Source organism: Delphinus delphis, chromosome 1, assembly GCF_949987515.2.
Source record: "Delphinus delphis chromosome 1, mDelDel1.2, whole genome shotgun sequence".
In the NCBI taxonomy this organism is placed as follows: domain Eukaryota; kingdom Metazoa; phylum Chordata; class Mammalia; order Artiodactyla; family Delphinidae; genus Delphinus; species Delphinus delphis.
In genome coordinates, this window is record NC_082683.1 from 43,373,880 (window position 1) to 43,401,691 (window position 27,812).

The window sequence follows — 27,812 nt, forward strand, 5'->3', positions numbered from 1 at the left end:
GCAAATCTCTGAGTTGTTTGGACAAGATGACCTCACCTCAATGTATAGTACCAAAAACAGCTACAAAATCTCCCACCAACAACACAAGTTTGAAATCCAACTATAATCACTGATCACAAGGCATTATTGGTAAACACCATCCTCACAAGTATACCTTCCAGGCAGTAGTACAGGACTCAGAATGGATAGTCTGGCACATGTTAGTTCCTCAGTAAATAAGAATTACCTTCCCTCCACTAAACTCTACTTCAAAAGATCTGATTCAATTCTATTTCCAACACATAACTGTGCTAACTTTAGAATTCATTTTGTTTTGCACCTCAGTTTTCCCAATGATAAAATGAGATAGCATCTGCTTCTATCAACCTCATATGCGTGTTGTGAAGATCCAATAAAATAACATGAAAAGATTCTTAGATCTTTTTCTAAAACTAAGTCTATGATTTAGAATACTCTATTCAATGAGAGTAAAACAAATCTCTGAATTGTTACATTATATTCCTATCATCTAAACAACCAGATGAATTAACAAAATTTGACTCCTGTCAAAAAGATTTATTAACTTAAAATAGAATTACTTCAAATACAGACAAAAGCAAATTTCTGTTCAAGTTGGAATATTTTCAATATACAAGAATGTAAAAGAAAAAAATTCTAAATCTTCATGTTGAAGTTTTATTTTATTATTTTTTTTCCTTTTAAAAAGTTTTTGGCACTACAAGGTTCTGTAAAGAATAGAAGTGACAAATTTAAAACACATGAAAGTCTTTCCTAATTCTTAAGAACAATATATATAAAGTCTGAAGCAACCAAAGTATGAATACAGCTAATAGAAAATAAAGAATGTAATTTTTAAATTCTCTCTTTATACAATTCATCAAGGTTAAACAAAACATAAAATTCCCTTAAAAATAGGGTAATAAAATAGATGAAATTTGTATCACTCAATTCGGTGATACTAGTAAAAACTATAGTTCATATTTATATACAAATAATACAGTCTTTAAAAACAGTCTTAGAATTTAAATAAGCTATCTAAACGTGTTAAAATTTTAAATCAGGACCTGATTTGTTTTGCTTTCCATTAAATGTCACTTTTTCTGCTGAATGTAACTGACATTGAGGTACGGATACCCTTGAGACAGCAGGATTGGCTGGTTGCTGTGCATCGGTAGAGCAGCTGAAAGAAAATGGACTTGCATTACTCCGACACGTTTCCTCTTGGTGGGTGGGGACAACGCTCTCTACACCGACGGGTGGCACATCTGTCTGTTGGACACAACACAGACAGGAAACTGAAAGGCTTGTGCCTATTTATCTGACAACCTCTTAGAATTAACTGTAGCTAGTTCTCTTTTTTTCTATTTATATAGTAAAGAAGAGATGAAGCATGTCAAAACATTTAGTGGGGGGAGAAGGAGGAGGAGGGAAGGAAAATGTGGGTATGTGAAAGATAATAGAGGAGACAAGAGAGATGGAGGGGAGGAATTAAGGGGAAAAAATCCACCAGGGAAGAACTTCAGACTCTCCTCCTCCCCCAAAAGGGCTTGTATGACCAATAGTAATTTCCCTCAGCCCTAGTTCTTTGCTCAGAATAAACCAGCCATAGTTAAGGTTCTGCCATTCTATAATACAGCAATGCCCCACCAAGTACAATGGATAGTTTACGAAGGCTTAAGTGTATCAAGCCTGATAATCATACCAGGGGCTTCCCCTGAGAAGTTATTTTATTTAGTCAACATTCCCAGAGTGCCTTTCTTTACTTTCTTGAACTCCTAGTTTAACTGTATTAACTCTGACTCTAGTTTTCTTAACTCCTAAGTTAACGAAGTGCTGAAGGCCAGATTCAGACATTCCCTATTTGAACTGAGATACTGCTGAGGCAAGTAGGTTAGATAAAATGCTATTCATTACTTAGATCAAAGCCATTATTGGTACATTAGTACCAAGAGAATATAATCAATTCTAATGTCATTCAAGTCTTAGTTTTACTAAACAAATTTGACTGTCACTACTCAACTCAAAAATTTCTACTGGATCCCCACCACTTACTAAGTCCAAACTCCTTCATAATATGGCCTCAGCCTACCTCCTCTAGCCTCATCACCTATACATTTTTCCATTTACCTCATCTAGTCCTATTATTTTCTCTTTTCTCTTTTTTCCCTATAGGAAAAAAGTTTCAGTGAAAAAAGTTCAGTATAATATGGATCACTTTTTTCAGTGAAAAAAGTTTTCACTGAGGCAAAACTAGTGACTTTGCATGTATTATGGCCTCAGCTAAGAACACTCCTCCTCTCTAATCTCTACATGATCCCTAGGAAAAAAATCCCATATCTCTTTCAAGATCTAGTTTGAATGTCAAAATCTTGTGCAATTTGATCCCTGGTGTCTATATTCTGCTCTCTCTGCTAGGGCAAAGTTAACTGATTCCTCTAAGCTCCTATTCTTGTCTATTTCACAGGTCTGGCTTTCCTAATAAAATATGCATTAAGTGCAAGGGCTTTATTTAATTCTTGCTTGAGCAATAAGCACCTAGCGCAGTCTGACACACAGTATGCTCTCTCAATAAATATTTACTGAATTCATAAATTTTCACTCCAAGAGCCTGGCCTTTACAAAGGCTCCTTGTCCCAGAACAAAACCCACCCAGCCTGTGACAAATACGTAAGCAATGGTACCTTGAGTATAGAAAGGTTTGTTGGGCTGAAATCTGGCATTTCCCTGATGCATGAAGTTCTGATGCAAACCATAAGGCCACGAAGCTGGGACAAGAGGGAAATGGGGTCGTGGTGCATGTTCCCAAGGAATTGGAGGATTTAGTCCTGGAAATCCTGGCTCTGCATTTCAACAATAAAGGAAAGACATATTTTAAAACATCACTTTGTTCATTCAAATATTCCTTCATTCCACAAAGATTTATTGAGTATCTACTACTGACCAAGAAATATGCTAAATGCAGAGGATACCAAAAAAAATTTTTTAAGGAATAAAAACACCGTAATTGTTCTCAAATTATTCATAAAGGAAACATTTAAGAAGACATACACAATAATATGTGGTAATTGCTATAACAGAGCGGTGAAAGGTGTCTAAAGTGAGGACTAACCCAATTGTTCAAGGACAGAGAAGGTTTTCCTAAAATGATGGACTAAATTGAGTGTTAAAGGACAAAGAACAAGTTATGCAAAATGGGACAAGGAGGACATTTTAGACAGAAGGAATAGTATGCTCAAAAGCCAGGAAGCCGGAAAATACAGCAAGTTTGGGAAGCTGCAAGACGATTGGCAATACAGAGACAGAGGTAAAGGAAGGCAGCGGTAAGAGAAAAGGCTGGACAGGTAGGTAGGATCTATATTTCAAAGAACCTTAGTACATCACTAAGGAGCTTAACATCTTATCCTAAAGGCAATGCCAACTACACCAGAATCAATTATATCTTGGCCTGGAAGGAGATCCTATTAGAAGCTGAGGCATTGTGGTGAAATAGCTGAAAACTTGGGCATTGGAGCCAAATAGGTCTAAGTTCAAATACCAGTTACAAAAATTACTAAGGCTTAATTATGAACCCCAGGTTGTTATGAGGATTAAATAAGATAACAAAAATAAAGTAGCCTACACAAATTATGTCATATTAAGCAGGAACTCAAAAAATATGAGTCCTATTCTTTCTATGGCAAACCACTCCCACCAATCTACTTCCCTTTAAGATCTATCTTTAAGTACGTCTTTCAAAGCACAGTAACCCCTGAATCTTCTGGATCATTTCTGGTGGCTTTTCTCATTCAGGATCACAATGTGGCAGGAAATAATCTAAAAGACACTATCCTTATTCACTAAACTTCCTAGCAGGAAGTTAGGAGGTACAGGATAGGGAGGAGTAGGGAGCAAGAAAACTGAAACCACACTCCTAGCCACACTCCTACCAAGCTCAGTCTTCTCAGGAGGTAACCAGGTAAACAAAGCAGCTGGTTCACTGCAAGTTCATAAAGCCAAGTTACAACTAAGAGCTAAAGCTGCAGAGCTCAGAGTTTACAAAAAATACGACTGGGTATACAGTATTGAGGTCCTGACCAATTGAGAAATGTTTTAACATAAAAGGGTATCTTTTAGAATATCCTTCAATCTCTCTTGGCCATTTTTCCCAACCAAGTATTTTCATAATACAATTAAAGATAGTCTGAAAAATTATCATTAAAGATAATCTGAAAAATGGGGTAAAAACTACTCATACAACCTCCTACTCTAATACAACCACTAGTATCATTTTAATATATCCCCATCCGGTCTCTCCATTTTTAACATAATGTTAACTTTAGCTGTAATATTAACTAGGAGTTGCGCACCTATCCAACAAATAATATTTGCTGTGTAACACTTTATTACATAATAATAATACATTATACAAATAATGTATCTACATCAGGCACTATACTGGACACCAGGGAGACAATGACAGGCAAGAAACAATTCATAACCTCTAAAAGTTCAGTCTAATGCATTATGCAGACAAGTAGACAGGCGATTTCAACACAGGAAGACAAGTGTTATAATATGGATATTAAGGAAACATGAAGGAGAGAAATGATACCTAACACAACTGGAAGACAGGATCAACAGGAATTAAAGACTTCCTGAAGAAAGTGATCTAAATTTTAAAACGGAGGATGAGTAAGTTAGCCAAGCTTTGGAGCAAAGGAGAAGGAGGTGAGAGTGAGCAGGAGAGTTAATGGAGAGGATATTCCAGGCAGAGGGAACAACTTAGGTAAACAATCAGGGGTAAGAGTACGGTGTGTTTGTAGGATGTTAATTAATTAGTTCATTAAGGCTGAAACAGAGATCAAGGAAGCAGGGAGAAGAAGGAGTTAAAACTGAGTCGATATATCAAAAGGCAAAGCACTGGGCCTGTCTTCATGGTTATATAACTCAGTGACTATCAAGATGCATATCGTGGCATGCACACAATAAATATTTGTTGAATGAGAGAAGCAGAGGCCACGTTAGAATGGCCATGTATGACATATATCCTTTGTTCCTGGAAATTTAAATGAGTTCCCACATTCTGGAATTTCTGCTCAGCAAAATATATTACCTGTATTATTCCAGAGAGGTCTCAGCGCTTTAAGAAATAATATATATTTGCTTAAAATTATCACTAAAATTATTTTGAAAATTGATAAAGGGAAAGAATCAAGCTTTTAGTCTGCATTTCCTATACAAACAATATTTCAGGATAACCAAGCAGTTAATAAGGAAAAGAATCACAGACAAAAATTACAGAAGAATCACAAAGAGTAAATAGAAAATACTGATAACTGTTAAATCTGGGTAATGGGGGGGTCATTATACTTTAATCTCTCCTTTTGTGTACATTTCAAATTTTCCCTAGTAAGAAAAAATCTACATATAAAACTAGATGAATGGAATTTATCAACTATTTTTAAATATGCAAAGATTAAAAAATGACTGGATGGTAATACACCAAAATATTTCTGAGCAGTTCTGTCTAGGAATTGAGATTATATATGATTTTCTTTTTCAAATGCTCTACAAAGAATATGTATTACTTAGATATCAGTTAAAAAAAAAACTATTCTTTCTTAAGCTACAAAGTGCTACTAATCTTTTTCTTTTTTAAAAATTGCTCCTTACTATAAGGGGACTTCCCTTGTGGTCCAGTGGTTAAGACTCCACGCTCCCAATGTAGGGGGCCCGGGTTCGATCCCTGGTCAGGGAACTAGATCCCGCATGCCGCAACTAAAAGAGCCCGCATGCTACAACTAAGACCTCACGTAGCCAGAGAAGTAAATAAATATTAAAAATAAAACAAACAAAAGAAGTTAATTTATGGGATTCCTGGTGGCGCAGTGGTTGAGAGTCCGCCTGCCGACGCAGGGGACACGGGTTTGTGCCCCGGTCCGGGAAGATCCCACATGCCGCAGAGCGGCTGGGCCCGTGAGCCATGGCCGCTGAGCCTGCGCAAGAGGCCACAACAGTGAGAGGCCCGCGTACCACCAAAACAGAAAAAAACAAAACAAAACAAACAAACAAAAAATTGCTCCTTACTAAAAGATAGTTAAGGGTCTAGGGCAAAGATTACAGGTTTTGAAGAAAGAAACTGGTTTAAATCTTGGATCACTATGATTATGATAGGATGATAGTTACTTAACCCTTCAATTTCCTCAACTGTAAAATGAATGCTAGTAATACCTACACCAAGCAAGACTGCAGCGAAAATTTAAAATAATAACAAAATAATAACTAAAATTTATGTTTATTACCTCATTTAATATTCACAACATCCCTGTGAGTTAGGTGCTATTAATTCACCTATTTTACAGATGAAACCCATGCACAGATTACGCAACTGCCCAATGCCACATAATAAATGGCAGAGCCAGGATTCATATCCAGGCAGTCTGAATCCACAGCCTATACTCTTTGTCTAATGTTATACTGCCCCTGCACAAATACTGCTTGCCATCTTTTTACTCACATTTATTTCCCAGGTTCAACCAATAATACCAATCATCCAACCTTTCTACAGACAGACAGATACAAAAGAAGAAAAGGAAGGGTTACCCGAATTTCCCACTGTACCATTGTTCACCAGGGAATTTGGAGCCACAGTACGAGGCCAGTGTCCATCATGAGAGGAGCTAGGGATTGCCACAGGTCTGGCAGCAGGCTGTGCAAAGATGATGCTGGGATCGTTCAGGCCAATATTGCTGGGGGCGCTGCCTGGTGCAGAATGGATCACTGGGCCGTGAATAGGCCAGGATGGGGCAGGGATCTGGAGGGGGTGCATTGGCAACAATCCCATATTGTGCATGGGAGAATACTGAGCTGGTGGTGACTGAGGAAAGTTATACATAGGCATCTGGACCTGATGGGGGGGCTGGGCCCCCTGCTGAGGTGGGCCAAGCTTGGGTTGGGATCCTGGCTGAGATGGAGGCTGGGTAATGGCAGTGGATTGGGAAGAGTTCTGTGTAAATGGCTGGGGCTGAGGAGAATAAGATGGTGAATCAGACTGCAAAGAAAAAAAAAAAACATTTTAAAATTAATTTACAAACATCTTAATTTTATAAAAGCAGAGATTATCAAAATATAAAACTATGGAGTTATTTTACTAGAATATTATAAATAGAACTCTATGATATACATAGTAACAAATAATAACAGAACCTCATTTTATATGAAGGCAGAGTTTTTCCCAAAGTTCTCAAACCCTCTCTCACAGAGGTTTTATCTCGTAAACCTTTTCACTGCCCAAAGAAGAGAGCCCAGACATCATACCCATCATGTAGAACCCACAATTCCAATTTTAACTAGAAATTTACATCTAAATATCTCAGAGTCACTTTCATTCAGCTCCTCAACAAGCATTTACTGAGTGTCAATTAAGTATTGGGGGGACTTCCCTGGTGGTGCAGTGGTTAAGAATCTACCTGCCAATGCAGGGGACACGGGTTAGAGCCCTGGTCCAGGAAGATTCCACATGCCATGGAGCAACTAAGCCCATGAGCCACAACTACTGAGTCCGTGTGCCACAACTACTGAAGCCCACGCACCTAGAGCCCATGCTCCACAACAAGAGAACCCACCGCAATGAGAAGCCCAAGCACCACAACGAAGAGTGGCCCCGGCTTGCCGCAAATAGAGAAAGCCTGCCGGCAGCAATGAAGACCCAATGCAGCCAAAAACTAAATAAATAAAAAAAGTAATTTTATAAAAAAGAAAAAAAAGGAATTAAAAAAATTATGTACTGGGCATTGTTCTAGGTATTAAAAATATAATACTAACATGTATGCCCTCATAAAGCTTAAAGTCAATGGGGGAAAAGAGGAGGAACAGATAAAGTTTACATAAGCAATCACAATACAGTATAATAATTACTATGATAAACACTGTATAATATACAATGAAATCCCAGAGCAGGAACACCTAAACCCACTTTGGGAGAAGGAGGGAAGATAAGATGAAGGAAAGTGGAAATCTTCCTGAAGGAAGTGACCTTTAAGCTGAGACTCAAGATAAATAGAAAACAGTCTGATAAAAGGGTAGAGATAAGGAAAAGGGAAGATTCAGTTAGAGGGAACAACATAATTAAAGGTTATAGGTACAAAAATACATGTCCTTTAAAAAAAAAGTAATTGGAATCTGAAATGGTTGCCTAGGCTAGGGAAGCAAATGGTTGTAAGCTATTTTTTACAGATAGAAACAACAGGACCTTGTGACTGACTGGATGTGGAGGCTGAGGGAGGAGTAGTAGTTCAGGAAACTAGATAGATAGCAGGATCATTCAATGAGATGGAGAACACAGAAGGAAGAGGCAAACCTGGGGAGTTGGAAAGAAATATAAGCTACATTCTAGACATGTTGAAGCTGCAGTGCTTTGTGAAACCTCCAAATAGCAATGTTCATTAGTCAGACTCTTACCCAAATCTCAGGTGAGAAAAAAGTGAGTGCTAGAAGCAGAAGATGAAAGTCAGGGGCACCACAGGAAAGTGACTAGAGCACAGGTTTTGGAGACAGAACCTAAGGATACAAGTTCTGGTTCCAAGTGCCTGTTGACCTCATGCAAGAAACTTAAATCTCAGCTTCTTCACCCGTAAGGTATAAATAATAATAGAATCTACATCAGAGGTTTTTATGAAGATTAACTACAACAATATATGTCAAAAATATAAACACCAAATTCAGAATAGAAGATACATTTTAGTAGCAAGGAAGGGATGGTAGGAAGGCTTTAAGATGGGAACAGCATCCAAGAGGAATGCATAGGGGTTGTCAACTGTGGGTAATATTTTAACAAACCAAAAACAACAAAGCATTAAGAATTGTTAAAACCTGGTGGTAGTGCATGGATGTTTATTATTTTCTATAATTTTTCAACATTTTAAAAATATTTTTTAATAAGAAACAGGAAGAACGAATGCATATACAGCACACAGCACTCAACAAATATTAGTTAATATAACTGTTATTATATAACTTTTATGAAACTGTCAGGCCCATAGTAGTACATATTCAAATGTTTGAGGTAGGGTTAGTGGGCTCCTAAATGTTTTTCCAAGACAAGCCCTACTGCTGCTCTTCAAATTCTCTAAGAATTTTTTCTAAAATACAGATCACATCACATTTAGCATGTTTTAACAGATAACAGCTTTGAAGCTACACAGACCTGGGTTTGAATCTTTTAATTTTTCTTATTCTCAGCTTCCCAATTTGTAAAATTTGATCATACCAATACCTACCACTTCACATGTCCATTCAAAGGATTAAATGTGATAATGTGAAGCACTAAAAGCATAGTGTCAGATTTAGAGTAAGCATTCAGTTAGTATTTAACTATTAATTTAAAAAGTGCAAGGTGAATACAGATTTAGACAAAGGTTAGAGCAACTCAGCAAAGTTAATAGACCTGTGAGTCTGAACACTAATTAAATACTCCATCTTTCACAGGATATATTTCACTAGGTATCCATATCAGCGATGAGAAGACACACGAAATTTCAAGCAAGTGAAGTGCCATGCATGTACTGCCCTAACAGTACTAAACCCTTAATACATCTCAATTCTGGGGTCTATTTTTAATTAATGGTACTCATATTCTTCCATTATGCAAAAGCTAAAACATCAAAGTTATCACCTAATTTTTTTTTTTTTTTTTTTTTTTTTTGCGGTACACAGGCCTCTCACTGCTGTGGCCTCTCCCGTTGCGGAGCACAGGCTCCGGATGCGCAGGCTCAGCGGCCATGGCTCACGGGCCTAGCAGCTCCGTGGCATGTGGGACCTTCCCGGACCGGGGCACAAACCCGTGTCCCATACATCGGCAGGCGTACTCTTAACCACTGTGCCACCAGGGAAGCCCTATCACCTCATTTTAATCCAACCAACAACCTTATTTGGTAGTTACCTTATTTTACAAATAAGAAATAGGTTCACTGAAGTTAAGTAGCTTGCCCATAGATATAAACCCAGATCTACATTACTCCAAAAGTAATGCTCATTCTAGCTGATGTGCCTAGCAAGGACACCTCTATAAAGCACTGTGTAATCTGGAAGATTGTATTTACCAATCTGAAAGATCCTATCACCTACCAAAATTAGTACTATCTTCCTGCCAAGACCAACCCATCTACAGGCAGAGTACTTACACATTCTGAGGACTGTCTAGTCCTTATGGACTGATCACCTTGTTGTTGGGCTGAACCAGCCACTTGTTGGGCATTTACAAGATTGCGGACCAGCTGGGCTGCTAAGAGAAGACATCAAAAAGAAATTCAACAGATAAAGAAAATAACAGAGAAACGACAATCAATAAACTCTCTTCTTCAGTACAACAGTCTCAAATCTGAGATTTTATAAACTTGGACTTTTAAACTTATGATTATGTTAGTGAAGGACTTTTAACAACTCATTTTTTTTCTTGTTTGTTAAGCCATTTCTCAATCCTTAGAGCATTAAAAAAAAAAAAAAAACACTGGTCCTGGAAACAAGAACAAGTGTCATATTGCTTTTCTAAAGGAGACAATATATTTATTTAAGAAAATAACTTCTGCAATAAGAATCTGAATAACTGGAAATCATCACTTATATTTTGTTTTTTTCTTTCAATAAACTCTCATTTGGGTTTCTAATTCATGAAATTCCTTGTGATACATAACAGGAACAGATCTCCCTCTCTCATAAAAGCAGTGGGAAGAGATATAATTTCTCCTATATGTTCCCCCCAAAATCTCTCTCTCTTTGATAGATTGTTAAGGTCCAAAATCATACAGCTATGTTTAGAATAGAGAATAATCAGGGTCCTTAGAATGACACCAACATAAATGACTTTATTTCCACCAGAAACTATTTTTGGCCTTTTTTATTTACCTGCCACACTGCTATTCCTCTGACGGGCCAGCTTGACCTCTGGGCACTCCCTTCGCACATGTCCTGCATCTCCACAGATAAAACATCTGAGGTCTCTGGGGTCTCTAAAGTCTCGAGTGTCGTGGAGGTCTCGGGGGTCAAGAAGGTCTCGGGAGTCTTTCTCCTCTTCATTCCCTTCCTTCTCTTCTTCACTGTCTTTCTTCTTTAGTCTAAACAGTAAACTGCTGATACCAATAATGTGGGGCTAGGGACTTATAAACTGAATGAACTACAGAACAAACTAAACTATACAAGAGTCTCACAATAAAGGGATTAATGTGCCCATCATTTCATGCATCATTTTGAAGGCAAGGTTCTCACATTTATAGTACACCTACTCATATGGCAGAAACTGGGTACTCTAGTAGTTTTATAATACAATATCAATTTTTAATATTTAGTATCAAATTTTAATCTTGTAACAATCCTTAGAGGTTGGTATTTACTATCTCCATTTTATAGAGGAAGACACTTGAGGTTTAGAGAAGGTAAGTGTCTTCTCTAAATTTAACAAAGAGCAGTGATGGAAACTAGGAGTTTACTCTGTCTGAAAAGTTCTAAGCTCTTTATATTAGGCAAGACTTGATGACTAAAGAAGGGATTATCCTGGCCTATTAACATAGTATATAGAACGTAGTAAAGTATATTTCATAGATGTATTTTCAGGGGGCACAGAGGATGTATATTCCTTAAGGTAAATATTATATAGGCATATCTCACAGCATATACCTCAAAGATTCAATTAATTATATTTTAATTATTGGTTTTCATAACTGTGAGGTCCTCAGCAAGAACCCCATATCTTGTTCTTTTATTCCCCTTCGATTGTAGCACAGTTTCCAGCACACAGTAGGTGTTAATAAATGCTTCTTCAGTTAAAAAAAAAAACCTGAGTGAATTAATGAATAAATGAACAAATAAATATCATGAGACACCACTGTACCAGAAATAAATCCCACTCTTTCACAAAATGCCACTCAAACATATATTGACCTAAAGGTTCAACTGAAAGCCCTGAACTTTCTCAACTTAAACATATCTGAACACAGTCATAGCTTCAATTTGTCTCACATTTATTTTCCCTGCAATGTTGATACATAATCATTTGCCAACCTTCTCCTTTTAGGGCAGTCTTTCATGTAGTGGCCTATTTTTCCACACACACGGCAACATCGATCATTGGGAGCCAGTTCTCCATCTGTTAGTACTCTGGAATCAAAGAAGTACTCCTAGGGAGAAAATACAACTTTACTAGGAAAAAAATCACTAAAAACTTTTGAATCCAAATGGAAAGCAGACTAAGACGCAAAAGTGATTTTTTGAAAAAGGAAATAAATACCAACAAATATTTCACTGAACTAAAACCATGATATGAAAACAAGATTCAGAATTATCATCATCAATATCACAGCTCTAACAGTGCTAACCACTACACAGCCACATTATTTTCTCATTCATCTGTAGCATCTTTGTGTAATATCTCAATGAAAGTAGATATTATTTCCATGCTCATTTTATAGATGAGGAAACTGAGGCTCAGAAAATTCAAGTCGTTTGCCCACAGAAAAACGCTGGTAAGTAGCAGATAAAGGATTTAAAGCTAAGTCTGCCTGATTACAAAGCTCATGTTTTTTGCCCCACCAGCCTACTTCCAGAAAGGAATCATTCTCTTTACAAGACCTCTATGTAAAGAAATCAATCCTCTGGTTTATTTAAAATATCACTGGATTTGCATTCAACATTTCAATAATATATAACATTTACTATATAAAGTAGAATATACCTAAAAAGACTGTAGAGAACCAGTAAGAATTAAATCATTTTCCCAAGTCTTAGAAGAATCAGGCTCGTTTTTGCTTTATCCTACTACCTTGCTTATGCTCCTAAGCTTTACCTCAGTTTTGCACTATCACAGAGACTAGTTTTTCCTGATAGTAACCATATCTTTGGATGGCAAGAGAACATGTCCACTTAGCACTCTTTGATTTCTTCCTTAAATCTATCTAATGTCAGGGATAAAGTAATAAGAAACACACTGACTGGGATGGCTATTAAAAAAGAAAAAAGACAGTAACAAGTATTGGTGAGGATGTGGAAAAACTGCAACCCTCATATATTGCTGGTGGGAATATAAAATAGCGCAGCTCTGTTAGGAAACAGTTTGGCAGCTCCTCAGAAAGTTAAACATAAACTTATCAAAATGACCCAGCAATTCTACTGTTATACATCCAAAAGAAATGAAAACATATATCCACACAAGATTTGGTACACAAATATTCACAGCAGCACTACTCATAATAGCCAAAAAGTAGAAACAATTCAAATTTCCAACAAACTGATAGGAATGAATAAATAAAACATAATATAACCATACAACTGAATATCATTCAACTATAAAAAAAAATGAAGTACTGATACACGTTACAACATGAATGAACCCTGAAAACATTCTGCTAAATGAAAGAAACCAGTCACAAAAGGCTACATATTCTTTGATTCCATTTTCATAAAATGTCCACAGTAGGCAAATCTACAGTTGTGAGACGAAAAAGGAATGAGGATTGACTGCTAATGAGGACAGGAGTTTCCTTGAGAGAGGACGAAACATTCTAAAACTAGATGTAGTGATGGTTGCACAGTCCTGCAGATATACTGAAAACCAATGAATTGCTCACTTTATATAGATGAACTGTACAGTACATGAATTATTTCTCAGTAAAGTTCTATTTCTAAAAAAGGATGCAATATAATTCTATACATTTACTATTGATGAAACCAATGTAATTAATTAAAATCTTCATCATCATATTTTCTGACAGGACAAAATGAAGGCCTTTCTCAGTTCACCCAGTTGCTTATGGCTGAAACCTAGGAATCACCCTGAACTTATTCTCCTTAACGCATCACCTCTAATTAATCACCAGGTTGTATCCATTCTACTCCTGAATATCTATCTCTTTAGATATTCTTCTTTCTTCAGCCCACCGTCCTAGTTAATGTGGCCTAGACCTGGGGTCAGCAAACTTCTTCTGTAAAGAGCCAGAAAGTTAAAATTTTAGGTGCTGTGGTAAAATTGAAGGTATTATGTAGGTACTTATATAACAAAAGAGAAAGCAAATTTTCACAAATTTTTTTATTGAAGAATTTCAAAATATACTAACAATAATAGAGTATAATTTTTAATATAAGTTTATTAATTAGAAAAAAAAGGGTACTTTCTGGGGGAGCCATTTTGCTTAACTGGGGTTCAAAGTTAGTGTTCCCTATCATTAAAACAGAAGGCAAATATTCATTTGTTAATGCTAATCTGCAATTATATTTTTAAGTATTTCACCTTTGAAAATGTTCTTCACAGATGAAGAAGTTGAAGATTTAAGGTAAAGAGAATACAAATGGATCTAGAGTGCATATAGAAGGACTAGTCTCTGATAAAGAAGAGATATCTGGTGATTGGCCAGCAAAATGGCGGAGCAGAATGACATGAGCTCACCCCTTCTTACAAAAATACCAAAATCACAACCAACTGCTGAACAACCATCAACAAAAACATAAAATAAAAAACACACTGGAACCTACCCAAAAAGATATCCTACATAAAAAGACAAAGAAGAAACCACAACAAGATGGTAGGAGGGGTGCAATCACGGTAAAAATCAAATCCAATATCTGCTGGGTGGGCAACCCACAAACTGGAAATTAACTATACCACAGAAGTTCTCCCACAGGAATTAAAAGTCCTGAGCACCACATCAGGCTTCCTAGCCTGGGGGTCTGGTAATGGGAGGAGGAGCCCCCCGAGAATCTGTCTTTGAAAGCCAGTGGGGTTTGACTGCAGGAATTCCACAGGACTGGGGAAAACAGAAACTCCACTCTTGGAGGGCATACACAAGATCCCATGCCGGACCAGGACCCAGGGAAAAAGGCAGTGACCTCGTAAGAGACTGGGCCCGATCTACCTGCTAGTACTGGAGGGTCTCTGGAGGTGGGGGGCAGCTGTGGCTCACTGAGGAGACAAAGACACTGGCAGCAGCAGTTCTGGTGAGCACGCACTGGCATGAGCCCTCCTGGAGACTCCATTTCCTCCCCAAGACCTAGCCCCACAAAACAGCCTGTAGGCTCAAGTGCTGGGACGCCTCAGGCCAAACAACCAACATATGGGAATACAGCCCCACCCATCAACAGACAGGGTGCTTAAAGTCTTCCTGACCACAGCCCTGCCCACTAGAGGGACAAGACCCAGGCCCACCCACAGCAGGGCAGGAACTAGACCCTCCCACCAGGGAATCTGCACAACCCTCTCAGACAGCCTCATCCACCAGAGGGCAAACAGCAGAAGCAAGAAGAACTACAATCCTGCAGCCTGCAGAACGGAAACTGCAATCACAGAAAGTCAAGACAAAATGAGACAGCAGAGGAGTATGCCCCAGATGAAGGAACAAGACAAAACCTCAGAAGAACAACTAAGTGAAGTGGAGATAGGCAATCTACCAGAAAAAGAATTCAGAGTAATGATAGTGAAGATGATCCAAGATCTTGAAAAAAGAATGGAGGCACAGACTGAGAAGATGCAAGAAATATTTAACAAAGACCTAGAAGAACTAAAGAACAAACAGAGATGAACAATACAATAACTGAAATGAAAAATGTAAAATATATAGGAATCAATAGCAGAGTAACTGAGGCAGAAGAACAGATAAGTGAGCTTGGAGACCGAATAGTGAAAATCACTGCCATGGAACAGAATAAAGAAAAAAGAATGAAAAGAAATGAACACAATCTAAGAGACCTCTGGGACAACATTAAATGCACCAACATTCACATTATGGGGTCCCAGAGGAAAACAGAGACAGAAAGGACTTGAGAAAATATTTGAAGAGATAATAGCTGAAAACTTCCCTAATATGGGAAAGGAAACAGTCACCCAAGTCCAGGAAGGGCAGAGAGCCCCAGGCAAGATAAACCCAAGGAGGAACACACCAAGACACATAGTAATCAAACTGACAAAAATTAAAGAAAAAGAAAAAATACGAAAAGCAACAAGGGAAAAGCAACAAATAACATACAAGGTAACTCCCATAAGGTTATCAGCTGATTTCTCAGCAGAAACTCTGCAGGCCAGAAGGGAGTGGCATGATATATTTAAAGTGATGAAAGGGAAGAACCTACAACCAAGAATACTCTACCCAGCAAGACTCTCATTCAAATTCAATGGAGAAATCAAAAGCTTTACAGACAAGAAAGAGCCAACAGCATTCAGCACCACCAAACCAGCTTTGCAATGAATGCTAAAGGAGCTTCTCTAAGTGGAAAAGGCCACTACTAGAAACAAGTAAAGGTAGGAAATTATTTGCACACAAATATGATGTCAAAACCAGCAATTGTGAGAAGAAAAGAGCACAAATGCAGGACATTGGAAATGCATTTGAAATTAAGAGACCAGCAACTAAAAACAATCTTGTTTATATGTAAACTGCTAATTGAAATCTCATGGTAATTGCAAACCGAAAATCTACAACAGATACACACACACACACACACACACACACAAAGAATCCAAACACAACACTAAAGTTAGTCATCCAATCACAAGAGAAAAGAACAAAAGAGGAAGGGAAGAAACAAGACCTACAAAAACAAATCCAAAACAACTAAGAAAATGGCAATAGGAACATACATATCAGTAATTACCTTAAAGGTAAATGGATTAAATGCTCCAGCCGAAAGAAACAGACTGGCTGAATGGATACAAAAAAGAGACCCACTTCAGATCTAGGAACACATACAGACTGAAAGTGAGGGGATGGAAAAAGGTATTCCATGCAAATGTAAATCAAAAGAAAGCTGGAGTAGCAATATTCATATCAGACAAAAAAGGCTTTAAAATAAACACTGTTACAAGAGACAAAGGACACTACATAATGATCAAAGGGTCAATCCAAGAAGAAAATATAACAATTATAAATATATATGCACCCAACATAGGAGCACTCCAATATATAAGGCAAATACTAACAGCCATACAAGGAGAAATCAACAGTAACACAATAATAGTGGGGGACTTTAACACTCCACTTTCATCAATGGACAGATCATCCAGACAGAAGATCAATAAGGAAACACAGGCCTGAAATGACACATTAGACCAGACTGACTTAATTGATATTTACAGAGTATTCCATCCAAAAGCAGCAGAATATACATTCTTCTCAAGTGCACATGGAACATTCCCCAGGACTGATCACAAGCTGGGCCACAAAATGAGCTTCGGTAAATTTAAGAAAATTAAAGTCATATCAAGTGGGACTTCCCTGGTGGCACAGTGGTTAAGAATTCACCCGCCAATTTAGGAGACCTGGGTTTGATCCCTGGTCTGGGAAGATCCTACATGCCGCAGAGCAACTAAGCCTGTGTGCCACAACTACTGAGCCTGCGCTCTAGCACCTACGAACCACAAATACTGAGCGCATGCACCACAACTACTGAAGCCTGCATCCCTAGACCCTGCACGTTGCAACTACTGAGTCCACATGCTGCAACTACTGAAGCCCGTGTGCTCTAGGGTCCGTATGCCACAACTACTGAAACCCACACGCCTAGAGCCCATGCTCCGCAACAAGGGAAGCCACCACGATGAGAAGCCTGCGCACCTCAACAAAGAGTAGCCCCTGCTCACCACAACTAGAGAAAGCCTACATGCAGCAACAAAGACCCAAGACAGCCAAAAATAAATAAAATAAAGTAGTTAATTAAAAAAAAATCATATCAAGCATCTTTTCTGACCATAGGCTATGAGATTAGGAATCAACTATAAGAAAAAAACTGTAAGAAACACAAACTCGTGGAGGCTAAACAATATGCTACTAAACAACCAATGGATCACTGAAGAAATCGAAGAGTAAATAAAAAAATACCTAGAGTCAAATGAAAATGAAAGCACAATGATCCAAAACCTATGGAACAGGTAAAAGCAGTTCTAAGAGGGAAGTTTATAGCAACGTAATCTTACCTCAGGAAACAAGAAAAATCACAAATAAACAACCTAACCTTATATCTAAAGCTACCAGAGAAAAACAAACAAAACCCAAAGTTAGTAGAAGGGAAGGAACAACAAAGATCAGAGCAGAAATAAATGAAATAGAAAAGAAGAAAACAACAGAAAAGATCAATGAAACTAAATGCTGCTTCTTTGAAAAGATAAACAAAACTGATAAACCTATAGCCAGACCCATCAAGAAAAAAAAGAAGAGGGCTCAAATCAATAAAATTAGAAATTAAAAAGGAGAAGTTACAACAGACACCACAGAAATACAAAGGACCATAAGAGACTACTACAAGCAACTATATGCCAATAAAATGGACAACCTGGAAGAAATGGACAAATTCTTAGAAAGGTACAATCCCCCAGGACTGAACCAAGAAGAAACAGAAAATATGAACAGACCAATCACAAGTACTGAAATTGAAACTGATTAAAAAACTCCCAACAGGGACTTCGCTGGTGGTCCAGTGGTTAAGAATCTTCCTTCCAAGGCAGGGGACGCAAGTTCGATTCCTGGTTGGGGAACTAAGATTCTACATGCCGCGGGGCAACTAAGCCCACACGCTGCAACTACAGGACCCACACGCTCTGGAACCTGCGCGCCACAACTACAGAGCCCACGTGCCACAACTAGAGAGCCTGTGTGCTGCAACTACTGAGCCTGCATGCTCTGGAGCCCATGTGCCACAACTAGAGAGAAGCCCACGTGCCGCAATAGAGCTGGCACGCTGCAACAAAAGATCCCACGTGCCTCAACTAAGACCCGATGCAGCCAAAAATAAATAAATAAATATTAAAAAATAATGATAATAAAATAAAAAACTCCCAACAAACCAAAGTCCAGGACCAGATGGCTTCACAGGCAAATCCTATCAAACAGAGAAAACACCTATCCTTCTGAAACTATTCCAAAAAATTGCAGAAGAAGGAATACTACCAAACTCATGCTATGAGGCCACCAACACCATAAAACCAAAACCAGACAAAGATACCACACACACAGAAAAAAAATTACAGGCCAATATCACTGATGAACATAGACACAAAAATCCTCAACAAAATATTAGCAATCCAAATCCAACAATACATTAAAAGGATCACACACCATGATCAAGTGGGATTTATTCCAGGGATGCAAGGATTTTTCAGTATATGCAAATCAATCAGTGTGATACACCACATCAACATATTGAAGAATAAAAACCATATGACCATCTCATAAGATGCAGAAAAAGCTTCTGACAAAATTCAACATCCATTTATGATAAAAACTCTCTAGAAAGTGGGCATAGAGGGAACATACCTCAACATAATAAAGTCCATATTTGACAAACCTATAGCTAACATCATACTCAACCATGAAAAGCTGAAAGCATTTCCACTAAGATCAGGAACAAGACAAGGATATCCACTTTCGCCACTTGTATTCAACATAATTTTGGAAGTCCTAGCCATGACAATCAGAGAAGGAAAAGAAATAAAAGGAATCCAAATTGGAAAAGAAGTAAAACTGTCACTTTTGCAGATGACATGATACTACACATAGAAAACTCTAAAGATGCTACCGGAAAACTACTAGAGCTCATCAATGAATTCGGTAAAATTGCAGGATACAAAATTAATACACAGAAATCTCTTGCATTTCTATATACTAACAACAAAAGATCAGAAAGAGAAATTAAATAAACAATCCCACTTACCATCACATCAAAAAGAATAAAATACCTAGGAATAAACCTACCTATAGAGACAAAAGACCTGTCCTACGAAAACTATAAGACGCTGATGAAAGAAATCAAAGATGACACAAACAGATGGAGAGATATATCATGTTCTTAAATTGGAATAATCAATATTGTCAAAATGACTATACTACCCAAGGCAATCTGCAGATTCAATGCAATCTCTATCAAATTACCAATAGCATTTTTCACAGAACTAGAACAAAAAAATTTTAAACTTGCATGGAGACACAAAAGAACCTGAATGACCAAAGCAATCTTGAGAAAGAAAAACGGAGCTGGAGGAATCAGGATCCCTGACTTTGGACTATACTACAAAGGTACAGTCATCAAAAGAGTATGGTACTGGAACAAAAACAGAAATATAGATCAATGGAACAGGACAGAAAGCCCATAAATAAACCCACACACCTATGGTCAATTAATTGATTACAAAGGAGGCAAGACTACACGATGGAGGAAAGACAGTCTCTTCAATAAACGGTGCTGGGAAAACTGGACAGCTACATGTAAAGAAATGAGATTTGAACATTCCTTAATACCATATACAAAAATAAACTCAAAATGGATTAAAGATCTAAATGTAAGACCAGATACTATAAAACTCTTAGAGGAAAACATAGGCAGAACACTCTTTGACATAAATCACAGGAATACCTTTCCCAAGCCATCTCCTAGAGTAATGGAAATAAAAAAATAAAAAAAAAAATGGGACCTAATGAAACTCAAAAGCTTTTGCACAGCAAAGGAAACCATAAACAAAATGAAAAGACAACCCACAGAATGGGCGAAAATATTTGCAAATGATGTGACTGACAAGGGATTAATCTCTAAAATTTTCAAACAGCTCATGCTGCTCAATATCAAAAAAACAAACAACCAAGGGGTTTCCCTGGTGGTGCAGTGGTTAAGAATCCGCCTGCCAGTGCAGGGGACACAGTTTCGAGTCCTGGTCCGCGAAGATCCCACATGCTGTGGAGCAACTAAGCCTGTGCGCCGCAACTACTAAGCCTGAGCTCTAGAGCCCATGAGCCACAACTACTGAAGCCCGTACACTTAGAGCCCGTGCTCCGTGACAAGAGAAGCCACCGCAGTGAGAAGCCTGTGCACTGCCACGAACAGTTGCTCCCGCTCACTGTAACTAGAGAAAGTCCATGCACAGCACGAAGACCCAACGCAGCCAAAAATAAAATAAATTTAAAAAAAAAACCCAATCAAAAAATGGGCAGTAAAACTAAACAGACATTTCTTCAAGGAAGACATACAGATGGCCAAGAGGCACATGAAAAGATGCTCAACATTGCTAATTATTAGAGAAATGCAAATCAAAACTACAATGAGGTATCACCTCACACCAGTCAGAATGGCTATCATCAAAAAACCCACAAACAATAAATGCTGCAGAAGGTGTAGAGAAAAGGGAACCCTCTTACACTGTTGGTGGGAATGTAAATTGGTACAGCCAGTATGAAGAACAGAATGGAGGTTCCTTAAGAAACTAAAAATAGAGTTACCATAACATCCAGCAATCCCAATCCTGGGCATATATCCAGAGAAAAACATAATTTGAAAAGATATATGCACCCCAATGTTCACTGCAGCACTATTTACAATAGCCAAGACACAGAAGCAACCTAAATGTCCATCAACGGATGAATGGATAAAGAAGATGTGGTACATATATATAATGGAATATTACTCAGCCATTAAAAAGAACAAAATAATGCCATCTGCAGCAACATGGATGGACCTTGAGATTATCATACGAAATGAAGCAAGTCAGACAGAGAAAGACAAATATCATATGATATTGCTTATATGCAGATTCTTTTAAAAATGATACAAATGAACTTATTTACAAAACAGAAATAGACTCACAGACTTAGAGAACTTACGGTTACCGGGGAGGAAGGGTCGGGGGGAAGGATAGATTGGGTGTTTGGGATTGACATGTACACTTTGCTATATTTAAAATAGATAACCAACTGTATGTATCTGTACAAGGACCTACTACTGTATAACACGGGAACGTTGCTCAATATTCTGTAAAAACCTAAATGGGAAAAGAATTTGAAAAAGAACAGATACACGTATATGTATAACTGAATCACTTTGCTGTACACCCGAAACTAACAGAACACTGTTAATCAACTATGCTCCAAAATGAAATAAAATTTTAAAAAAAGAAGAGATATCTGAAGATGTAAGCAGATTTATAGATCTGGTAGCAGAAAGTTGAAGGAGTATCTATCTATCTAATATCATCTTTGTCTCAAAGGGAAAACATGTGAGCGTGAGAAAGGCAGAGTAGAAAGATGGGACAAAGCAAAATGGGTACTGAATTTTGAGTAAAATAAATAAAATCTGAAATAGTTTTATTGAATGCGAGACACAGGTAACTAAAGAAATGTAGTAAGAATCTCAGATAGTATTGAAAGTCCAGTTGAGGCTGATGAACATTAATTTATAGTTGTGCTATATAAATAAAACTGCCTAGCTTTAAGATTTTTTTCCATCAGTGCTTAGCCCAAGCATAGAGAGACGGTGGATGGCTGAGTTCATGTTAAGGTTAAACACATAATGGTGCAAAAGAAGGACAATGGTACAAAGGAATATAAGGTATATGCTGGAGGTACCAGGGAATCTGTTTAAATGGGGGAAAAAATGAAGACAGTAGATAGCTGATAGATTGGGAAAAAATGTGTCAATATGTCGGAGGACCTAGTGAATAGAAGCACAGTTGAAGTGGGAATGTTCGAGTGAGCAAGAAAGGTGAAAGAACAGAAAATATACTTGTCTTCATCTTCATTAGAATCTAAGGGGATGAAACACATCTACTTTGTATGCTGTTATAATCCCAGTACATAGCAGAGAAATAGGTAAATGGTAGAAATTCAGTAAATATGTGTTGAAAGAATAAACTTTACTATGGAAAATATAAGCATGAAAGACTATGTAACAAGGTTATTTTTCTACTATATCAGTTATAACACTGATATCAACCTAAATGTCCATCAAAGGAGAATAGTTAAACTGGTATATCCAAGCTATAAAATACCACATATTGACTTTATAACAGAATAAAGTAGATTAAAAGATGATTGGCAGATCCACAGGCCCTTTGTGACAGGCTCCAAACTGATGTTTGGTTCTTACACCAAATCACATTTAAGACCAGAGAGTCTGATATCTATGACGACTACTTATACTGAATAATTAAGAGTTACTAAAATTTTGTATTCACAGACTAAATTAGCACATCTCCAATTTACCGAGGACACTACATTAGTATTTTACTAAAAAGTCTGACTGCACGAAACTGCTAGGTTCCTACCAAACATATGCACATACACACACGAATAGAATTCCCACAGTTTTCAGGTAAAATGCTTTATCAGTGCATCACCAGATTTGTTGTGATCTGACTGTGCTTTTCATTTACTGCTATTTTAATTAATATGTTAGTAAAATTACTGTTGTATTTTCCTTTTGTTAGACATTTTGTTCCTGCAAGAATTTTGTGTTGTTTCAAATTTCCTGTTATTTTATTTCCATTATAATTATTATCCCCCCCACCCCCTATTAGGCAGGACTATCAAAAATGTTCCACGGGGAAAAAGCTCTAGATTTTTTCTGCTTTTCTTACCCCACAACCCAAGAAAGAGTGATGAAACTGGACTGAACAAGATCAAGGATATTCATTATGCAAAAACAGAGACCTGGTTTCTCTTTTGAGATTTCTTCTCATTTCTTTCACTGTGAAACTATGACATCCTCCCATTAGAAACCAACCCAAAACCAGAGTAAGACCAAGAGGAATAGGGGACGCTACACCACCCATTTCAGGCAAAAAGAATCCTCTTAGTTCCATGCTAATTCAGCTTACCAAGGGCTACACCAAAATTACAAGCAGAAGCCTCAGCAAATAAAGTATTACTTCAGTGTTGACCTCTCTGTTTATATTTTCATCAAGATTTCTAGAGACAGAAGAGAGGCAGTAGGCAGAACCTCAAATTCAAAATTAAAGGATCTTGAGTCTTGACTATCCACCTGCATTTGTTCAACAAATGTTTATTTGATGCATCCTATGTGCCAGAAATTATGACAGGCACTGGAAATACGATGGTGAACCTTACAGACATGGACCCTGTCCTCAGGGAGCTATATAGTCTAGTGGGGGATACAGAATTTAACAAATAGATTAAATAAATAAACAAAATTTAGCAAATATATATCTCACTATAGACTATGATAAGTGCAATAAGAACAAATAGATCCGGCACAGCCAAATAAATAACACCAACTTGGAACAGGATTAGGTTTCTTGTACTACAAAAAAAAAAAAAAAATTCTATAAGGAAAAAGAAAAGATTCAGAATTCAAATTATGTAAACTTACAGCTTCTCTGCCAATGAGTGGATAAAAAGGGGTACCAAAAAGTTTCCTTCCATTGATAAATGCTTTCATGATGAAATTGGTCACTATTGAAGAAAGAAGAAAAACAATAAAGATGCAGACCTTAATGTGTAAGAGCTTTAAAAGTAGGGGATTTCTATATTTAAAACTTACTTTTTCTAGAAACTCCAGCACCAAGGTTATGATTCAAATCAAAAGGGTCTAGAAAAGAAATATTTTATTTTTTATTTAAGAATTATGCTCGTTGTAACATAAATATAGTTAGTAGCCATAACTAGAGTTTAACTCTACGTAACTCAGACCATCAAAGTCAGAAAATTATTCTTTTATAATTATAGATTAAAGGATGGAAACTGATAAAAACCAAGAGGAAGAATCTTCCAAATTCTAATGTGTTTCAGTTTTCCCCTCAGTGTCACTGGCCAAATAAAACTCTGGCTTTTTGTTCTGTTTTGCTCTGTTTCATGTTGTTCCTGAATTAATATCAGCTGAATGATTACCTTCAATAGCAATGCATTTGGATGTCCACTGCTTCTCAAAAGTTGTCAATAGCTTTTTCTGCCGAATGCTAATTACATATTCTTTGAAATCAAATTCTTCAGTATAGAAGCGAAGCAGTCCCAACCAAAGCTCTCCTAATGTTTCTGTGTTCTTTCCAAGTGAAGGTAAACGTTTTTTCTACAGGTGAGAAAAAAGAAAGGAGAGAGACATGTCTATACTTATCCAAAGTATGGACCCCCAAGTCCAAGTAAAATTATTAAATTAAATTATGCAAATCCTAACATGCATCTGTGAGCATTCCATAACATAAAAACTATGAAAAAATTACCAGTTCTTCTGTTTTATCAAAGAAAAAAGCATTCCATCCATCAACCATTCTCTGTGGAATCTGTTTTCCATCAAAGATCTGCATTAAAAAATCAATTCTACTATTAGATTTCAAGCCATCCAACCTAAGAGCCTAAATACCCTCATATCATTTTAGAATTTACGTATAATAGACATAGTGAAGCACTTATTCCAAAAGAAACAGTCAAGATGGTATAATCTGATGTCAAGTTATTAATGAATAAAATGTATCTGAAAGACCAAAGCTCGGAAAGGATATCTTAAGAACCTCAGACTCTCCAAACGATACATTTGATATTATCTATTTGGCTATCAAAACACATCCAGCCCAAGTTTAATGAAGTAAAACTAAAGAAAAAGCAGATGAAAACAGCATTTTCATCAAAGGATCACAGACACAGAAATACATAAGAGATAATACTTATTGATTGTACACCTTAAAGGAAATCGAAGAAGCTATTTGTTATGGGGAAGGGCTCTAGTACCTTTAATCAGTTATCTGTATCAGATGAGGTTGAAAAGGGCCAGGACATTGATTTTTTAAAACAGAAAATTAGGTAGCTTTCCTTGACATTTTGATAAAGATCGTGAAATCTTCATGATTAATTATGTGTAGTAATTCACTGTCCTAAGGAAAGGGGGGAAGGTAATGCTACTTTACTAGAAGAATTCCACAAGGTGACTGTACAGGCACAACTGACCTCTACAAGCAATTTTGAGACTTATTTTCTATAGGAGTTTTAAGAAAGAGATGCAATAAAGTAAAAAGTTGGAGTAAATTCAGAGTCAGCAGACCTCATTTCTAGTCTTAGTCCTGCCAAGTAGTGATTCTGGACAAGACAATTATCCTTCCAAATCCTCAGTTTTCCCAATGAAAATAAGAGATTAGCTTAATTAGGTCAGTTTTCTTCAAATTTTATTTTTCTTTTAAGCTGTAGAACCCCTTCCTAAAATGGAACCTTCCTGTAAGTTCAACATGTAAAACAGATAAAAACAGAGGTACTCTGATAAAAGCCTGAGTGGAGAAAACTATACATTATCTTTTCCTTCCTCCACTCCTCACACATACACTATTGAGCTCCTAGAGCTTACCAAAACATACTTTAAAACCACTAGATAAGGTTGTCCCCATGGCTCCTTCATAGATTAAGATGCTATTATACAAACTGCCTCTTAAACCTTGATTACTTTAACAGAATCCTTACTTTTGAGAAACAACCAACATCCAAACCTAATTATGCTGGCGAATAACACAGTAAATGACCTGTGGGTTTTGGAGGGCATTTAATCACTGATTTGCCACCTGTTTAATGAACTCTCATATTTCATAGTGCCTAACTCTCCACTCTGTTTCAGCCCTTAGAAGTACTAATACTAGCCTCTCTTTCTTTTGCACACACACAACACATTTACCTTCTCTTTCTGTTTCTCTCTTTTCTTTCTCTCAATAGCAATCATCCTCTACTCAAGCACTCAAGCCTTCTCTCTAAAACCTCACCAAACAAGTCTGTACAAGGAGTGACCCTGTACATTTCCATATTTATTTTCTTTTTTTATTATGGTATTTTATATATATAATAAGCTATATATATATCTACTGCTATATTTAAATTGTAATTTTTTTAGTTGTGGTAAAACACACATAATGAAGTTTACCATCTTAAGTCATTTTTAAGAGTACAGCTCAGTGGCATTAAGTGCATTCACATTGTTGTGCTACCATCACCACCATCCATCCACGGAATTCTTCTCATCTTATACAAGTGAAACTCTGAACCTATTAAACAATAATTTCCCACTCCTCTCTCCCGCCAGCCCCTGGCAACCACCATTCTACTTTCTGTCTCTATGAATCTGACTACCCTAGGTACCTCCTATAAATGGAATCATATATTATTTGTCCTTTTGTGACTCGTTTATTCCACTTAGCATAATGTCCTCAAGGTTCATCCATTCAGTTGCAATTTTTAAGCTGATATAAGCTAAGAAAACATAGTTCATAATATCAAGTGACACTAACACTCCCTAATCCTCTCTTAGTATTAATTTTTATGTGAAAATTTACTTTTACTTATGATGATTGCTGGAATACAGCAAAATTATTCTGCTTAGGAAAACTCCTTTTGACCTAAAGAACTCTGTATTGTTGATCATGAAAAACACTCTTAGCAGAGCCTTACTTATTACACCCAGTCACTTAAAGTTTAGGTTCAATTACAAATGGAGTCAAAGATCATCAGCTTCATTAAACATATCCTTACCCTTAAAAGTTGATCGATGCCAATGATCAATACTTAAATGATGCCAGAGCAATGGACAAGGGGTCCCATATGACAAGCAAAAAAGGCCAGAAGCAAAAATCCATATATCATCAGTTCATATGTATCACAAAGCCCCCCACAATCAGAGCTCATTATGATGGAAAACATCCCATGGACTGTCTCTCATTTCATCCATCACTGTCTGTTAAGCAGATAATGGAACAGTTCTTGAAGTTGGCTACAGCAATCCTACCTACATTTTTCCAATAATAATGTTAATAAAGCTGCTAATGATAATAATAATAATAAAATTAATAATAAGAGCAACCACCATATATAAATTCCTACTTTAGCATCTACTACATTCAAAGGCATTTGATGTCTCTGTTCCTTATATCAACACGGAAATAATACTACTATTATTACATTTTTGCTGATGATAAAATTCAGACTAGTGGCAGTCAGGCAGCTTGTTGAAGGCCACATGTCAAAATTAGGATTCAGACCAGTTATCTCTGGCTCCAAAATCATGCTCTGACCGCTGTTTCCATTATATCATGCTGCCTCAATGGTTCCTCATCCATG

The 27,812-nt window shown here is 37.1% G+C and overlaps 1 protein-coding gene across 9 annotated transcripts in view; it reads right to left on the reverse strand.

Annotated features, from left to right (window-relative positions):
- Positions 1 to 442: 442 nt before the first annotated feature.
- Positions 443 to 27,812, reverse strand: part of TUT4 (terminal uridylyl transferase 4) — a 143,040-nt gene continuing 115,670 nt past the window's right edge. For 3 of the 9 annotated variants that reach the window (XM_060022037.1, XM_060022054.1, XM_060022046.1), the window contains exons 22-31: positions 24,947 to 25,024; positions 24,618 to 24,795; positions 24,271 to 24,318; positions 24,100 to 24,182; positions 12,034 to 12,149; positions 10,882 to 11,105; positions 10,161 to 10,261; positions 6,583 to 7,030; positions 2,682 to 2,840; positions 443 to 1,180 (exon numbers count right to left, since the gene is read on the reverse strand). In XM_060022037.1, coding sequence (XP_059878020.1) covers positions 1,092 to 1,180; positions 2,682 to 2,840; positions 6,583 to 7,030; positions 10,161 to 10,261; positions 10,882 to 11,105; positions 12,034 to 12,149; positions 24,100 to 24,182; positions 24,271 to 24,318; positions 24,618 to 24,795; positions 24,947 to 25,024 — 1,524 coding nt within the window. In that variant the 3' untranslated portion in view covers positions 443 to 1,091. Of the gene's footprint in view, positions 1,270 to 2,681; positions 2,841 to 6,582; positions 7,031 to 10,160; positions 10,262 to 10,881; positions 11,106 to 12,033; positions 12,150 to 24,099; positions 24,183 to 24,270; positions 24,319 to 24,617; positions 24,796 to 24,946; positions 25,025 to 27,812 lie in introns of all 9 variants that reach the window. The other 6 variants (XM_060022067.1, XM_060022085.1, XM_060022061.1 and 3 more) reach the window with 6 other exon arrangements.